The 15,982-nt window shown below is 40.9% G+C and overlaps 1 protein-coding gene across 20 annotated transcripts in view; it reads left to right on the plus strand.

Annotated features, from left to right (window-relative positions):
- CDH4 (cadherin 4) overlaps positions 1-15,982 on the plus strand; it is an 823,907-nt gene that overhangs the window by 585,986 nt on the left and 221,939 nt on the right. For all 20 annotated transcript variants that reach the window (XM_039498098.1, XM_039498099.1, XM_039498101.1 and 17 more), the window contains one exon: positions 5,631-5,854. In XM_039498098.1, the coding sequence (XP_039354032.1) occupies positions 5,631-5,854 (224 nt within the window). The remainder of the gene's footprint in view (positions 1-5,630; positions 5,855-15,982) is intronic.

The raw sequence follows: 15,982 nt of genomic DNA on the forward strand, positions 1-15,982 counted from the left end.
CAAATATTTTTGTCTTCCAAACGATCTTGTTGCCTTCAGTATAGGTGGGAAGGAGATGTGAAGTGGTGATGTCATTGTTGCTTATTCATACTCTCCACCTGGCATTTCGGAATATCCCCTCACTTGGGTGCAGACACTCAGTCTGTGGTATATGTGAGATTTGTAGCATCTCTCAGGTGAATTGCAAATCTTTTGCTAACACCTTTTGTGTATGTGAGGCTTGACGTGTAAGGTTTTTGTTCACTATCATTTATTACCTCTGAGGGGCTGGTCTACATGCATTCTTCAGACCCACAACATGTTTCAGTAACAAATATAGAACAAAATTTCATAACTTCAAATGCGATGATGATACACACATTTTAGCTGGATGATGATGCTCAACAGATTATAACTTTTCCAATGATACCTCACAGGGCACACTTTGCACAAGATTCAGGGCTTAAATTTAGCTGAAGTCCACCAGAGCAGACCTCCAGTAAATATTTTCAAACCTGTGGGAGGCGCTGGGTTTTGGAGCTTAAGCCCCTGTGGTGCACAACGCAGGAGCTGAAGTCCTGAGCCCCGGCACCTCCCCTTCCCCACACAGGGGCTAAAACCTGGAGCTCTGAATTTGAGGGGGGGTCCTCTAGGAAATAATCATTGAGAATTTAAATTCTGACAAGATTTATCATAATTTTGTAAAAATGGTGACCATAATAGTGTAGATTGTCACAATCATCATGTGTCATCAGGTGTAAGGCATCAATACATTGGTATGTATTGGAGGGCATGATGCATAGTGAGCCATGAAAGTGCTACCAAAAGCATTAGTGTACTGAGTCACTCAGGGCCTGATCCTGAGAGGAGCTGGCTACACCTCTCATAAGTCAGTGTCCTTGGCATCTCTCAGATCTACCCTAGATCAGCACTTTAGGGCATACGTAAGTAGTCATAAGAGAGACACAAATGGGCCAGATGGTGACCCCCCCGACATTGGTAAACAGGTATCTCTATAGCCCCAATGGAGTCAGTAACTGTTCACGAGTCTGAGTGAAGGATTCACAGTATAGTCCTCACAATAAGGTAACTGCAGCCCTAGTGTCTCTCCTCTGAAGCTAATAAACTGATAGTAAGGATGAACTTGGCCTAATATACTTACTTATTACTCAGGCTGTTTTGCTGGGCTGAGGTCCACATACTCTCCTTGAAGTCTTCTGTCTTTTTGCCCTTCTAAGATCTCAGTTGGGGAGGACTTCCTTGTATTCAATAAATCTCTGTGTATTAGTCTACCTGTTGTATCTGAGAGGAACAAAGTGGAGCAGAGAGGTTGCTTGTTTAAAAAATTAGTCTTAATTTCTCTCAGGATTCTCTCTGTCTAGTCGAGTTTGTTTTAAACTAATGGAAGCAATTAGTGAATCACAGAGGGACTTTGTCTAAGAGGTAGCCATTTTCAGATAATGGAGCATAAAAGTCAGCACAGTGACATATGACACTAGAGCAGCATATTGGAGCAGTGCACTGTGTCTTAAACAGATGTTTAAGTATTTTGAATATTGAATCAATATGTACATATAGGAAGGGATTGTTCACATTGTACATTGCGTTTTTTAAATTTAAATGAAATCAAACTAAGTGTTGAATTGTTTATAAAAGGCAACCACTACAGCTTCTTTCTGTCTGTCTGTCTGTTTGTCTTTCTTATATATCAATTTTATCACTGTGCCTGTTTGGATTTTAGAGTTTACAGTTCCATTACTGTGACCTCCTGAGGTCCCTTCCAACCCTGATATTCTATGATTCTGTGATACGTAAATCAGGGGCTAATAATGCTCCCAGATTTCGTTTGTACAGTACATAGAGTGCTGGGTGGGAGCAGTATAAAAATAAATGGCAATAATACAGCTATAGGACACTCAGGGCTTGCCTACACAAACATTTAAGCCATATCTACACTACCGCTTATGTCAGCAAAACTTATGTCGCCCAGGGGTGTGAAAAAAACACCCCCAGGAGGACATAAGTTCTGCCAGCATAAATGGTAGTGTGCACAGTGCTACGTCGGTGGGAGAGCTTCTTCTACCCGCATAGCTACCACCACTCATTGGGATGGTTTAATAATGTTGATAGGAGAGCTCTCTCCCATCGGTGTAGAGCGGCTACACGAGAGCTCTTACAGTGGTGGAGCTGCATCGGTACAGCTGTGCTGCTGTAAGCTCTCTAGTGTAGACATAGCCTGAGTTTGCAGCAAGATGGAGTGCAAGTCTACCCTATACTAGCCTGCCACTCACTAACTGCCTATGTGGGCCCAGCTGAGCACTAATAGTGCTTTGAAAGTGCACTAAGGAACTGTTAGTGCACGTCCACAGTAGGGTGACCAGATGTCCCGATTTTATAGGGACAGTCCGGATTTTTGGGTCTTTTTCTTATATAGGCACCTACTACCCCCCTACCCCCATCCCAACTTTTCACATTTGCTGTCTGGTCACCCTAGTCCACAGGGTCTACACGGACACTTAGTGAGGGGTAGATTCACACTCCAGCATGCTGCAAACTAAATATATAGACACGCCTGGAGTGTCTATATATATTTAAATATATTCTTACATATTTACCATGGCTGAGAGTTGGGGGAAGATTGTCAAAAGCGCCTAAGGATTTAGGACCAGGAGTTCCATTGAAAGTCAGTCTCTAAATCCCATAGTGGCATTGAAATCTCTCGCTAAAATGCTAAATACTTCATAGTTTTCTGGTGATAACGTAGCTTGGCTTGTGAATGATGCCATGCAAACCTTACATGTTTATACTTATTCAGACTTTAGAGATTCCTCATTATGGGCCTAGTCTAAAACCAGTGGACAGACTCTTTTTGATTTCAGTGGGGTTTGGCTCAGTCTCTATATGTATATGCAGTAATTCAAAGTGATCCCAGGATTTTAACAAGATGTAATGGGCCTGAATTAGAACTCTCACTCCAAAGAGCCACAGCCTTTGAGAACGTTGTGATTCAGTTCCACATCAGAACTTTGCAGCTGGAGGCAACCTCCAATTTTTATTGACATCATGTAAGGCCTAATTCTGTAGTCGTTCCTCATCCCTTACCCCAGCAAAACTCCTGTTCATCTCAACAGAAGTTTTGCCTTAGTAAGAACTAAGCTTCAAGCTACTGCACATCTTCCATTTTCTATGGCATCAGTGACTGGACCTGAGACTACCAAGAACTTCAGAGCCACGGCCACAGAAAATTCCTGTATTTGGTTCCTGTGTCAGTGTCCCTCAGTGTCTATGTTTGATGCAGACTGTGAACTCTTAAAGGCAGGGATTGTGTCTCCCTTTCCAAACCTCTGTAGAGAGCTGTTCAAAGTTACGTACTCATCATAACCAAAATAAAGATAACAATAATGTAATACTGTGTAGACAAACCAAGTCATTATTTTTGTTTGAACTTCTAGCAATGCAGAAGATGACCATTCCTATCATATAAAAAATATTCAGTGTGTTGGAGGTGGGAGGCACAGATAACTGGGGAGAGATTTAAATTGAAATATTCCAGATGAGACAGGCGTAGAAGTCATTTACTGCAAACCAAGCAACAATGAAAGGTGAAGTCATAGAATACCACACTTTATAAAACAAAACAGTGAAGAGCTTTTTTCCCCTGGGTTTTGGAATAAACAGTAATTAAATCATGTAAAATGTGACAGTGAAATTGCTTAAAAAAAATCCTCCCACTATAATTGCTTTGATACCCACATTTTTTTTTAAATACTAGGTAACTTTATCCAGTGTTTCTATCAGCAAAATGTGACACTTGCTGTTGGTGCCTCATAATTTATGGCAGCATTGGCTGACTGTTCCAACAGCATATAGATTTAAAAATGTACTAAAATGGTTTAAATAAATATATAATCTGGAAAGCCTTTGTAAGCAGCACAGTTATGAAATGATTTCGATACTAAACCCATTTAGAGATACACTTTGCATAATGCAGCAGGAGGATGGTCCAGTGGTTGGAGTGTTAGTCTAGGACTCAGGAGACCTAGATTCAGTTCATTGCTCCATCACAGGCTTTATTTGTGACCTTGGGCAAGTCACTTAGGGCTTGTCTACGCAGGGATGCTCAGGATAATTAATTTGAATTAACTAAAGGTCTGAATTTAAAGTGGATTAGTTAAAGCCCCTGTTTGAATGCTCTAGTTCAGAATTAGTGTCCTCAATCTGGTTTAGTTTAATTCACTTCCAAAATGAATTAAGCTATAGTGAATTAAAGCCAATTTAATTCTGAATGGGAGTATCCACACAGGGGTTTAATGCCGCTGAGCTAATCCACTTTAAATTCATACCTTTAGTTAATTTGGATTAATTTTCCTGAGTGTCCCTGTCTAGACAAAATCCTAAGGGTATGTCTACACATGCCAGCTGACTCACCAAGACCCTCCCACCAGGGACCTGGAGCTCAGGCTCCAGCCTGAGCCCAGAAGTCTATGCAGCAATGAAACAGCCCCACAGCCGACATCCCAGGGGCATGGGTTTTTCTTTGCTATGAAGACATATCTTAAGTGTCTCTCTGTCTCTATTCACTGTGTAAAAAGGGGTTATAATAGCACTGTCCGACCTCTTGGATGGTATTAGGAGGATAGATACATAAAAGATTGCAAGGTGCTCACATAGGACAGTGATGGCAGCCATATAAGTACCTAAGACAGATAGCTGTATATCCATTTGCAAACACATGAAATGTTTTCACTGCTGTAATGTGTTTCTTTTGATAGCGTGTATGTTTTTTTCTGGTGGCTTCTTGGAGCAGTCAAAAATACTGTGCTTTGCTGGTTCAAAACTTATCTAATCTGTCAATTGTGTTGCTTAATTAATATGGGATGATTTGTTTTGTTTTTAACCTAACGTTTGTGATATTCAGCATGGCATGCATAAAAAGTGCTTCTCAATCTCATCTTTAAATTAATTCTACTTAAAAATACACAAAGATTTATCAGTAAGAGAACTTTGATCTGATTTTATCTATATATATATATAGATAGAGAGAGACTGTACATTGCAGTTTGTAGCTTGTTTCAGAGTTCCAACTCTTTCACTTGACTGTAATATGCCGAACAGTCAGATCAGTGAGAGATTACAGTTCTATCTGTGTATCCGACTCCAGCAGAGGGATACATATAAAATTTTTCTTTGTGTAAAAAATATTTTTATTATTCTGATCATGGAATTGTTACAGGTGTCTAAATTTTAGTTGAGCATCTATACATATCTGTCTCATAGGTAAATTGTTCAAGGGTTGGGCAAAAAAACTACATTTTGTCTAAAGAATACCCACAGTGAGGTAATAGACTCTAGTTGAATGTAAAAGATAATGGTGACAAGGGAGAAATCCACTTGTAGAAATGGGGAACAGCTGTGTTTTAGATCGAATGAAACTGTATCAAATACTTTAAAAATGGCCCACAGCTTCTTCCCTGGGGATGGAGATAAAGCACAAGAGCATTCCTGAAAGGTCAAAGAAACAGTTAAATCATTTCCTTGATGGTTATTAAAGATATAGAGCATGCGGCTGAAAATTAAATGTCTGAAACTTGTGTTTGATTGCTTTTTTTTATCTGATATGCATGTTCTCTGTCTCTTGCCTCCTATTCTAGTGAAATTTAGTGACTGTCCTGGGAAGAACGGAATTTGGTTCGAAACCAACAACTTGGACTTCAAAGTGAGGACAGATGGGACCATATATGCTGCCCGCCAGGTGCAAATCCCCTTGAAGCAGACAGTGTTTATGGTAACTGCATGGGACCGCCAGACCCTAGAGAGATGGGAGACAATGGTCAGATTACTGGTTGGGGAGAAAACACAGCACAATGGACACAAGGTAAAGGCCTTTAAGGCTGTCTTTCCTTGATTAAAATTGCCTCTTGTGGTGTTTCATAGAATCATAGAAATGTAGAGCTGGAACGGACCTCAAGAGGTCATCTAGGCCATCTCCATGCACTAAGGCAGGATTAAATATGCCTATTTCTCAAAGAAGTTGCACATAATATGGATGTGAACTACATGTATTGTACAACTGTATTTAAAGGGCAGGTTTTCAAATAGGAAGTGCCACAAGCCATGGCCAACATCTTGTGAACAATTCTTTAGCAGTATATTCTCCTGCTGACATATGTGCTTTCACTTAATGTTACTAGAGAGGAGAATAAACTTCTCAGTTCATACTTTTATAGTCTTGAGTGATCACCTGGTTCTGATATACTGGTATATAGTGAAGCTTTTTAGTCTATAGAATTTTTCCTATTAGAATTTCTTTGCTGTTTACAGTTAATATTGTCCCTCCACTGGAAATAAAGCCCTCGAATGAATGAATAGCAATAAGACCCTGTGACCGACTGCCTTCCAGAACTTAACTGCAACCTTTTCTCAAAACACCCAGGGTCACATTTTGCTCTGTTGCAGTGATGTAAATCTGGAATAACACCACTGACTCTGTTTCCGCTGGTGCAGCTGAGAGGGGAATTTGACCCATGAAGTTTTCTACAGTGATTTTATAATAATAAATTTCTTGCAACGAACAATGTCTGTCTGTCTCTAAAGCCCCATGGAAATGCAGCGTGCTCCCACAGTGAGGATCAAAAGAGGAGATTTTAGCTTGTTTTCTTCGAAGACAGCAAGGGCTGGAGCATTGTTTCTGGCTCATAAGCAACACTCTCTAGTGCCCTCAGTGGCCAAAAGGGCAACCAGGCACAACATGGCACCTTTGTGGCAGGCATTCAGTCTGCTGAGCATCAATGTCCTTTCTCCCTGGAGTTAAACAACCCAAGCCAGTTCCAAAGCCTTAGAAAAACCACCATTACATAGGGGAAATTTCATGAGACATCGCATCTCAAGTGTATTAATTATTATATATTTAACATCATAGATGTGCATGGTGACTAAAAAAGAAGGAACACTCCCTGCCCTGCAGTCTGAGGGCTACGTCATGGAATTTAGGCTATGTCTACACTATGAGAGAGGGGGGTGATTTCTCCTGCTTGTGTACGCAGACTCTGTGACTACTGTGAGTATAACTAGCAATGTAGCCACAGGAGCAGAGGCATGGCTGAGCCGTTTTGAGTACCTACCTACCGGTTTCAAGCATGGCTCAGCTGAGTCTACACTGCCATTAACAATGCTACCGCGGCGACACTGCTATTTACACGTGCGCTAACTCGATGAGAGCTAGCACGAGTAAGTGTACATGAGCAAGGGACTCACAACCCTACCTCATAGTGTAGACAACAGTGGTACAGCGCCAGCCCACCAAAGGGGCAGCTCAGGGAGGCCACACCCAAGCGGCGGAAAAAAAAAAAGCTGCAATTAGCGGCACTTCAGCGGCAGCTCTACCGCTGCCGCTTCATTCTTCGGTGGCAATTCGGCGGCCAGTCCTTCGCTCCGAGAGGGACTGAGGGACCCGCCACCGAATTGCCGCTGAAGAGCCGGACTTGCCGCCCCTCTCCGTTGGCCACCCCAAGCACCTGCTTGCTGCCCTGGTGCCTGGAGTTGGCCCTGCTGGGTGGTCATAATCCTGCTTCCTTCCCATCCTTTTTGGGACAGTTTTCACCTGCTGGGAGACATGGTAGAAAGCACTTAGATGGAGCTGTTTTCTGTAGCCACCCAATGTTTTCACCTCAGAAACTTTTACAAGGCTTTGAGCCATGTACATATACCGCCTCCTCCATCTTCTGCAGCATTGCTCTGTCTTGTACAAGACATAATTAAGCCCTGTACATTATATCAAAAGAATCCAGCTAGGCAACATTTTTCAGAGAAAAATGCAATACACCTCAATGTTCCATGAATTTTTGTTGGTTTCACTGAATTGTTTCAGTTGGAAAAAAAAATAATCCTAAGAAATCAAACTCTTTCATTTTGACATTTTTCCTAATAATACATTTTAAATGTTTTGGTTCAAAATGACTTTTTCTTTCAAAAATGTCTTTTAATTTTATTTTAGAAAATCCAAACAAAAATATATAAAACTCTTGAAATCAAATCAAAATGTTTCATTTTGGAGATGCACAAATTTTGTTTTACTTTTTGATTCGCTAAAAATTCTGAAAAAATTTCATTTTGTGTTTGAGCTTAAAAGCGATTTAAAAAAATTCAGAGTTGCCAATGAATTGAAAAAAAATCTATTAATCACAAAGCTCTGCAAAAGAAAGCCCATTTCTCTTTAACAGTAGATTTAAATATTGGGGAACAAAGTAATGCAACCTCTGTACTACAGTTTCTTCTCACTCTGGAAAAACCCAGAGAATGCACATTTCTGCTTTAGTAAAATATTTGACTGGAAATTCCTCTAATGTTAATATAAACTGAACTGTGGTTCAAGATAGAATGAGCCACAGCTTTTTAAAATTCATATCGTTCCTTTCTAAAAGCCTTATTAGTGTATAGTTTGAGGCTGAAAAATTGTGGAAAACAAGACTAATGACAAGGTCATAGACAGTTTTATTGTGCCACATCGCAGGCATCTGACTTGTGTTTTATTTAAACCCTTATGCTTTTTGCAAGCAAAATAAGACTTTGTTTACCAAAGAAAGGAACAACATCATGAGATTATTTTCAAAGATAACAATGTGGCGCTTAAAACCAACACTATCCAGTTTCAGGCCACGACCCTAATATAGAGCATTTCATGGCTTTTACGGTAAAAGATTTGAAATGTATTTTTATAAGATATAATACGACTCAAGCAAAAATGCTTTTACAAAAACTGTTTTAGGGACTTTTCTGATTCACCTGCAAGACTTCAAATAAATATCAATAATGTTTCCTGAGAGCAACAAACCATTACGTGTGATCTGTGTTGCAGTATAGACGAGTGTTTCTCAACCTCTTTGAAACTAGGGACCAGCTCGCTGCCATCCTAAATTGTGTCAGGGAGATTTTAGGGACCGACGCGGATCAACGGACCAATTGTTGAGAAACACTGGTGCAGACAATCAGAATCATCCATTTTACTTTGTAAATCTGTGAGCGATTTTGTGTAGGTGATCTGTAGCTCCTGGATCATTAAAAATTGCTGGCATTAAGTCTCTCACCCAGCCCTCTGCTGTCAGAGTTTGCTGCCATTTATCCCTACCACAGACATCCCCTTTGGGGCTGGTTAGCACTCACCAGTAATTCCTCCTGCTCCTTGGGGATTGCAGACCAACTATTGCTGACTCTTGCAGAGGTATACTGGGCAAAAGAGAAGTGTCATATTCCTCTGCTTCTCCGCCCCTTCCCACCCTCACCCCTACCCCCACCCCACCCACCTGCCTATTCATTGAAGGGGGAAACAAAATTTGGTTCAGAATTATCAATGAATTAAAATTCCCTAAGGAAATTATTGGCCTACCTGGAGTGGGCACCAGTCAAAAGTTAGCTTGTCCTAATGCTTACTACAGTGCAACCCTTACAGAGAAGAAGGCTGATCCAGTGGTTAGGGCACTAGTCTGGAACTGAGGAGACATAGGATTAGATCCCTGCTCTGCCATGCACTCTCGGGGTGTGGGGTCTTGGGCAAGTCACTTAAAATAGAGATAATTGCATGGCCCTACCTCTCTGTAGTGTTGTCAGGATGCATTCATTCAAGATTGGGAGGCTCTCAGATATTGTGAAACAGAGGCAATAGATGGAGCTTAGACAGAAACAGCATGGTATTTGAGAAGCCTTCACAATGGGTAGCGTGCTGGTAGACTGCTGCTCTGCCATTGAATTCACAAGGGCGCTGTGCTGCTGCAGCAGTCTACCTGCAAGCTGTTCCCTGGAGAATTAGAGATTTTGTTATTACCCAGGTATCTCAGTAACAGCAGCATGGTTACTCTTGCTGAAAACTGACATTTTTAAAGCTGAGCAACGCGTACACTATGGCTCTGTTTCCTCTCTTTTGTTTTACACCCATAAAATTTGCTAATTACCTTAGAGATAACGTAACCTCATTCTTGAAGGATCAATAAGGAATGCTGCATAAACATGAGGTAACAGCTATTTATCCTAGGCATAGCTGGCCTGACAAATTTTCAGTGTTCACCACTGTAATACAAGGATTTTAACTACAGAATCTAAGTTTCATTAGATTATGATAAAAGTCAGGGTAAGTATAAAACCCATGTTATGAGTCAGAGAGATTTTTTTTTCTCCTAGCAACTACTTGAAGGTAAACTTTTTTCTGGTGAGTACAAGTGGTGTTAGTAACTGTAGGAACTTTTTTTTGTTCAGTCTTGCAGGAAACCTGATAGCAATTCAATTAGAAAATGCAAATGAGGTCACATATTTCCCACTGGAGTGCTGAATTACCCCAGAGAAAACAGAGCGATATTCTAGCATAACAGTAAATACTTAAGATAAAGTTTTTCACACTGTTCTCATCTGACTGGCTGTTGTTGCAATTGAAAGTGTCAATGGGACCTGTGGGTATAGTTTGCAAACAAGAAATTGTTGTTTATGGAACTAATATTAGGCCCTTATAGCTCACGTCAGCATTTATGAAAAGATAAACTTGAGTGGGATAATATTCTAGAAGAAAACAAAGTCAGCTTGCTGGCTTTACTTATCTGGAATTAGCTATGCATTGTTGGCTTTGCTAAGAACATGTACTGTGTTTTTCTATCAAATGCATAATCAATTAACCAAATGCAAAGGACGAAAACTATATGCTTGTAAACAGTGATAGAGCTGAAGATGTCAGTCTTCAGAATACCCCATGTTTCATGTGCACACCATGAAATCTTCCTAAAGACTATGGATGATTCTGTATCCATCTACTTCCTAGCCTTCCACACCTCCCCTTCCAGTCTATACAAAGTGCAGTTACTGAGATCCTAATCACAGTCTATCACACCAATCCTCTCCACCCACTTCTTTGAATCCCTTGAAGTCAGTGGACCTGTGTTGATTTTCACTAGCTGAGGATTTGGCCTATAAAGGGCAAACTGAACTTTTTTCCCCCTTATACATATGTGCTGAAACACATTAAATCAGTAGACTGTTTTCTCTTCATTACTGTATTTATTTTTTCTGTAATTATCACTCTATACATTAATATTGATATCACAGAAACAGAGAAGAGAGTTCACAGCAGAAGGGGTTGGGGATACAAGAGGTGTTATGGCAACCCTTGTTGCTGTCAGTAACTTATCCAAGGAGAGATCTGTTTTTACTTCAGTTATTCTCTTTGTAAATCCTACTGTCTTCCTGCCCTGTCCTCCCCAATTCTCATAACTGAAGAGGGATTTTGTGAAGTCAATGGAAATTGTGCAAGTAAAACCTCGCAAATACATACATATCCACCAGCACAAGCAAAAAAGTAGAGATATCTGTGTCTAAAAAATCAATACTCACGTAAGCCCTGCCTACGTTGTGCTACATCCCATCTCATTTTGGCGTTCTTTCAGGAACCAGATGTAGAATCAGCTGCTACACACCATGAACATGAAAATCTTGTGGAATCAGTGCCAATTGACTGTTAAGGCTGTTTTCCCAAGTTACAGCCCTTCCGTTATCACCTGTGGAGTTTTACCCTTGCTAACTGTCGAACATGTTTTCCACCCCTGGGATCACATATATAAAAGATTGAAATACCTCAACAAGAAAAAAGAGACTTGTTCAGAATAAGGCTTGTTTACGCCATCGCCAGCCAGGGTGTGCCTTTGATGAGTCTGGGGGCAACGAAATACACCTTTCTCTCTTCTCTGTGTGGAGCGGGGGAGAGTACAGGGGGAAGATCCCAAGCAGGAGAAGCAGGGGTAGCGCTATACGTGCTGCATATTTTCCCCTCCCCCTCCTGCTGGGCCGCAGATTGTGTATATGGAACATGGGGGAAATGCTGCTTCATTCTCTTTCCCTCCTTCCCAGACCAGTCTCTTCCCCCATGCACAGGGGACGGGCTAACTCACATGGCAGCAAGGTAGTGAAACTTGTCCTGCCCACTCCTGCCATTGGATGGGGGCCGGTTTGAATCATGGACTGGCTGAGGGGCATTCTGCCTCCCTAAAAATTCTCTTGTGCTTTCAGATGTATCTGATATCCTGCTTTCTTTTCTTTCCTGAACTGGTTTACAGTGTTAAGAAGCTTTTGTAGTTCTCCACAAAAATGATTGTATTTGAATTATTAGTTAGAGGGAACCAAATTTTCAAGAGCCTGCCCAACCCACCAGATGCATAATATGCTCACACACTTGTTGGGACTGCAGAATTCTACATTTGCATGCACACGGCATTTTTCATGCACAGCACAAACAGCACGTGCATACAGCCGGTTGCACAGTTTGGTCACATAAGATCACCAGTTTCCTCATGCCAGTGATGGATTTGGCATGCATAATACATGTGTGCGCATTTTGCAGGGCACAATCTCCTCCTTTAAGGGAAGATGGCTCCATTAGAATCTCGCTCAAACTTTTTCTTGTCTGTCAGCTGATGTATTCTGGAAGTCTGTGTGGCTTGCCAAATCTGACAGTTTTTCTTACTAATTGACTCTAATGTGATCTGTTCTATACAGCCACACTGTTAACTGATAAAAAAAGAAAGTAATGAATTTTTGCCTAACTAGCTGATTTAATTTAAAATGTTTTATACTGTAATTGTACGGTTTCCATAAACTGAGAGGTAATTTTGTTTAATGAGTTCCTAACCAAACATAACATTCTTGACTGTGTGTAGCCAGATTTGATAAAGGTCACAAATACTCAGATTCCACTGTTTGCCTTTGTAAATAGCCGTGATCAAACAGCTTGATTTGGCATTAGAAATATCCGGGCTGGATTGGTTCCCCCTATTCCTGTTTGCACCAGAAATTATTAATATAGTTTTAGGAGCAGAGGGGGATCTTCTCTGTATCCGAACACTGTTCATTATCTTTAAAGTGGAAATACACTGCCAAAATCACGTCTTATTGTCAATTAGTGGCTTCTCTGCAAACACATTAATTTAATGCCCCTGCTGAAGTACTGTGCACATTGGAACATCTTGCTGCTAAAATGCCAGTTTTCAGAGCACTTTGACACAAATCATTCATGAATAGCAATTTATGCTTTGATGCTAATGGGACGTGACGTGAAGCTATCTTTGATTAAATTCACCACAGAGCTTACAACTATTTGTAAATATGGCTGATAAGTAGCCATAATAGACTTCCAATAGGAAAACAACAGAGAAAAACAGGTTATGGATTCCTCACCTGCCAGGGCCGGCTCCAGCTTTTTTGCTGCCCCAAGCGACGAAGTGTGTGTGTGTGGGGGAGATAAAGCCGTGATCGGTGGCAGTTTGGCGGCAGCTCTACTGCGTCGCTTCATTCTTCGGCGGCAATTTGGCGGTGGGTCCTTCGCTCTGAGAGGGACCGAAGGACTTGCCGCTGAATTGCCACCGAAGACCCGGATGTGCCGCCCCTTTCCATTGGCCGTCCAAGCACCTGCTTCCTTTGCTGGTGCCTTGAGCCGGCCCTGTCACCTGCACAGTTCCAACACAACAGCTTAAACTAAACTGACTGCAGTAAAAGGAGATCTAACATAAAAAGGGTCATCCGTCTACCACATTTTCCTCCCTGCCTTCAACTTTGGCGAATTCAGCAATGACCTAAATACAAAAGAATCAATTACCCTAAAATAAATTCTCCTTTTGTTCTGAAAACCTTTCATTATGCTGCGTGAAAACACAAAATGAAATCACTCTCACTGCTAAGAGATCAAAAGTAGAAAAAAGGTGTATTTTGGAGAAAAGGGCCTTATTCTCCCTCTGTTACCATCACTGATGTCAGCAAACTGTTGTCTCCTCAGAACAGAATTCATGCAAATGTTTATTCAGCACCATTCTCGTGTTCTCTTTGTTAAAGAACTTAGATATATTTTCATTGTTTTATTTTGTGGTTTGGTAAATAGCATTTTCTGCTGTCATTCCCATAGCTACCATGGAAACCAGCTAAAATGCTTCAGAATAAATACTTTTAAATAAATATGCTGGGAGGCAGGAAATGGTGCCACCTTTCAAAATGTGTATTGGTGTGCAGGAAGAAGAGAGATATGTTGGAGGAGGGGATTGAAGATTGTTCTCTAGAGACTTGTCATTTATTTAAAAAAAATCTAACCTCAGTAAAATATTGGGTCTGACAATAAAAACAAAACAAAAAAACAGATTATTTATCTTCTGAAATGTGTCTGACCCAAAGCTATAAAGAGGCAATGAAAATAATAAGACTAACAAATCAGAAAAACACAAGCAAGTCATAAATAATATTGATATTTTGGAAATGAAAACACTTTTCCCTTTCCTCCCACTGTGGTTATTGTTTATTCACGAAGCAAGAGTAATATATTTCAGCATTGAATGGGAAATGTTTCATTTCCAGGGCTGATCGCTATAAAATTAATAATCTTTAAAGAATACACCTAAAGACACAATATTATTTATATGCAGAGAATGGCGGCTTATTTACCCAAATGTTAGTGCGATCCAAAATGTTCAGCTAAGCAGGAACACAAAATATATTATATTATATTATGTAAATGGGATTGTGATACGCTCTGCTGGATAATAACTTCCAGATGTCTCTGTAGCCAGAGGCTGACAGATATCAAAGACAGGTTGGCTGGAAGGGGAGAGGTGCCAGCTGGCTGGACTGGTTACTGCTAAGTGTAGCGGAAGGCGAAAGCTGGTGTTACTTCACACACACTGATTTTATTTGTGGACTAGTGAAAAGATTGTGGCGCAGCTTTCTCTTTGGTATCTGAGATGGTAATTGTGGTTATTGGAATCCTTAGAGACATTCATCTTATGTGAGTTATTTCCTTCTTAGGTCTATTTTGTAAATGGGAGTTGAGCTTAGCACAACAGGCCACCCATTAAAGTTTGACAAGCCACAAACTAACAATAGCAAGCATTTAAACACAGGGTTCTCCTGGCCTTTGCAGCCAATGCAAAATGGAAATGAAGTATCTCTGAGTTCTTGAAGTAGGAGATAAACAGGCAGAAGCCAAGTAAAGCCAGAGCTCCAAGGAACCTCTGGTGTTTTAAGCATCATCATTTAAACTTGCTTAGACTTTGTCTACATTAGCACATTTGTCAGTAAAAGTTTTGCCAGGCAGGGGTGTGAAAAAACACACCTGCTCTGACCAACAAAACTTTCACTGACAAAAGCGCCGGTGAGGACAGCGCTATGTCAGTAGGAGACGCTCTGCTGCTGACATAGCTACCGCCACTCGTTAGGGGTGGTTTAATTATGCCAGCAGGAGAGCTCTCTCCCACCGGCATAGAGTGGCCACACAGGAGACCTTACAGAGGCGCAGCTGCAGCTGTACAGCTGTGCCACTGTAAGGTCCGTAGAGTAGACAAATTAGTTTTAAACTCTGGAAGTCACCTAGAGTCTCGTCTACACGAGCATTAAATACCAGTATTCAGAAGAACATCTAGTGTAGACAAGGCTATACAGCCCACACTCATTTAAGTTCATGGTAAGAATGAACCAGGAAACATGGGTCCCAGGCTTACTCCCATTGAAGTCAATAACAAAGCTCCAGTTATGGACTTCAGTGAGACCAGGCACTGACACATGGATTGTCCTGGGAACAAAGGGAGTTTGTCTAATATTAAAGATTGAAAGCAGGGACATTGCCTTCTGTATCTCATTCAGTTCTGAGCACCCTGTTAGCACATAGGATTTCACCCAGTATCCATTGACGTCAATCGAAGGACACAGGTTGACTTCAATGGGCATTGGATCAAGTAACAAGTAACAGTATATTTTAAAAGTGAAAATATTGTGGGATAATTTATAAACCTATTAACAGTAAATATGCTGCAAGGAAAACACAGAATGTAGAGGACATTTCTCCTTGTTACAAATGTAGGGCCAGGTTCTGCCACCTTTATGCACTGTCACAGGCTGGCTGGCCCTTTAAGGGTTTAGCCTGTAATGGATCATCGATCTCCCTCACCCACACATGTACACACATCTGCTGGAGATCAAGTGGCTCAACTTAGTTATC

This window comes from Mauremys reevesii, linkage group 13, assembly GCF_016161935.1.
Source record: "Mauremys reevesii isolate NIE-2019 linkage group 13, ASM1616193v1, whole genome shotgun sequence".
NCBI lineage: Eukaryota > Metazoa > Chordata > Testudines > Geoemydidae > Mauremys > Mauremys reevesii.